Source organism: Merops nubicus, unplaced genomic scaffold (genome assembly GCF_000691845.1).
Source record: "Merops nubicus isolate BGI_N331 unplaced genomic scaffold, ASM69184v1 scaffold26507, whole genome shotgun sequence".
In the NCBI taxonomy this organism is placed as follows: domain Eukaryota; kingdom Metazoa; phylum Chordata; class Aves; order Coraciiformes; family Meropidae; genus Merops; species Merops nubicus.
Window position 1 is genome coordinate 6,233 of NW_008621390.1, and position 221 is coordinate 6,453.

Sequence of the window (221 nt, forward strand, 5' to 3'; positions counted from 1 at the left end):
AACGGGCCCCTTAGTTTGCTTCTCCCCCCCTTCCCCAGGTCCGCAGGCACCTGAAGCAGAGGTATGGGCCGTCCCCTTTCAACGACGAGGAGGAAATAAAGGCTCTGCTGCCGACTGGGAGAGGAGGATCGTCCAGGACGGAGGGAGCTCGGCAAGGACTGGTCCCGAGAGGCAGAGACATGAGGAGCACAACTCCCTTCCTGCTGCGGGTGAAGAGGACG

At 62.0% G+C, this 221-nt stretch overlaps 1 protein-coding gene across 1 annotated transcript in view; it reads left to right on the forward strand.

Annotated features, from left to right (window-relative positions):
• LOC103776950 (dual specificity protein phosphatase 15-like) overlaps nt 1-218 on the forward strand; it is a gene marked incomplete at its 3' end in the record, with an annotated part of 5,268 nt that extends 5,050 nt beyond the window's left edge. Inside the window, exon 6 of the mRNA XM_008944480.1 lies at nt 39-218. Within this exon, the coding sequence (XP_008942728.1) occupies nt 39-218 (180 nt within the window). The remainder of the gene's footprint in view (nt 1-38) is intronic.
• Nucleotides 219-221: the final 3 nt, after the last annotated feature.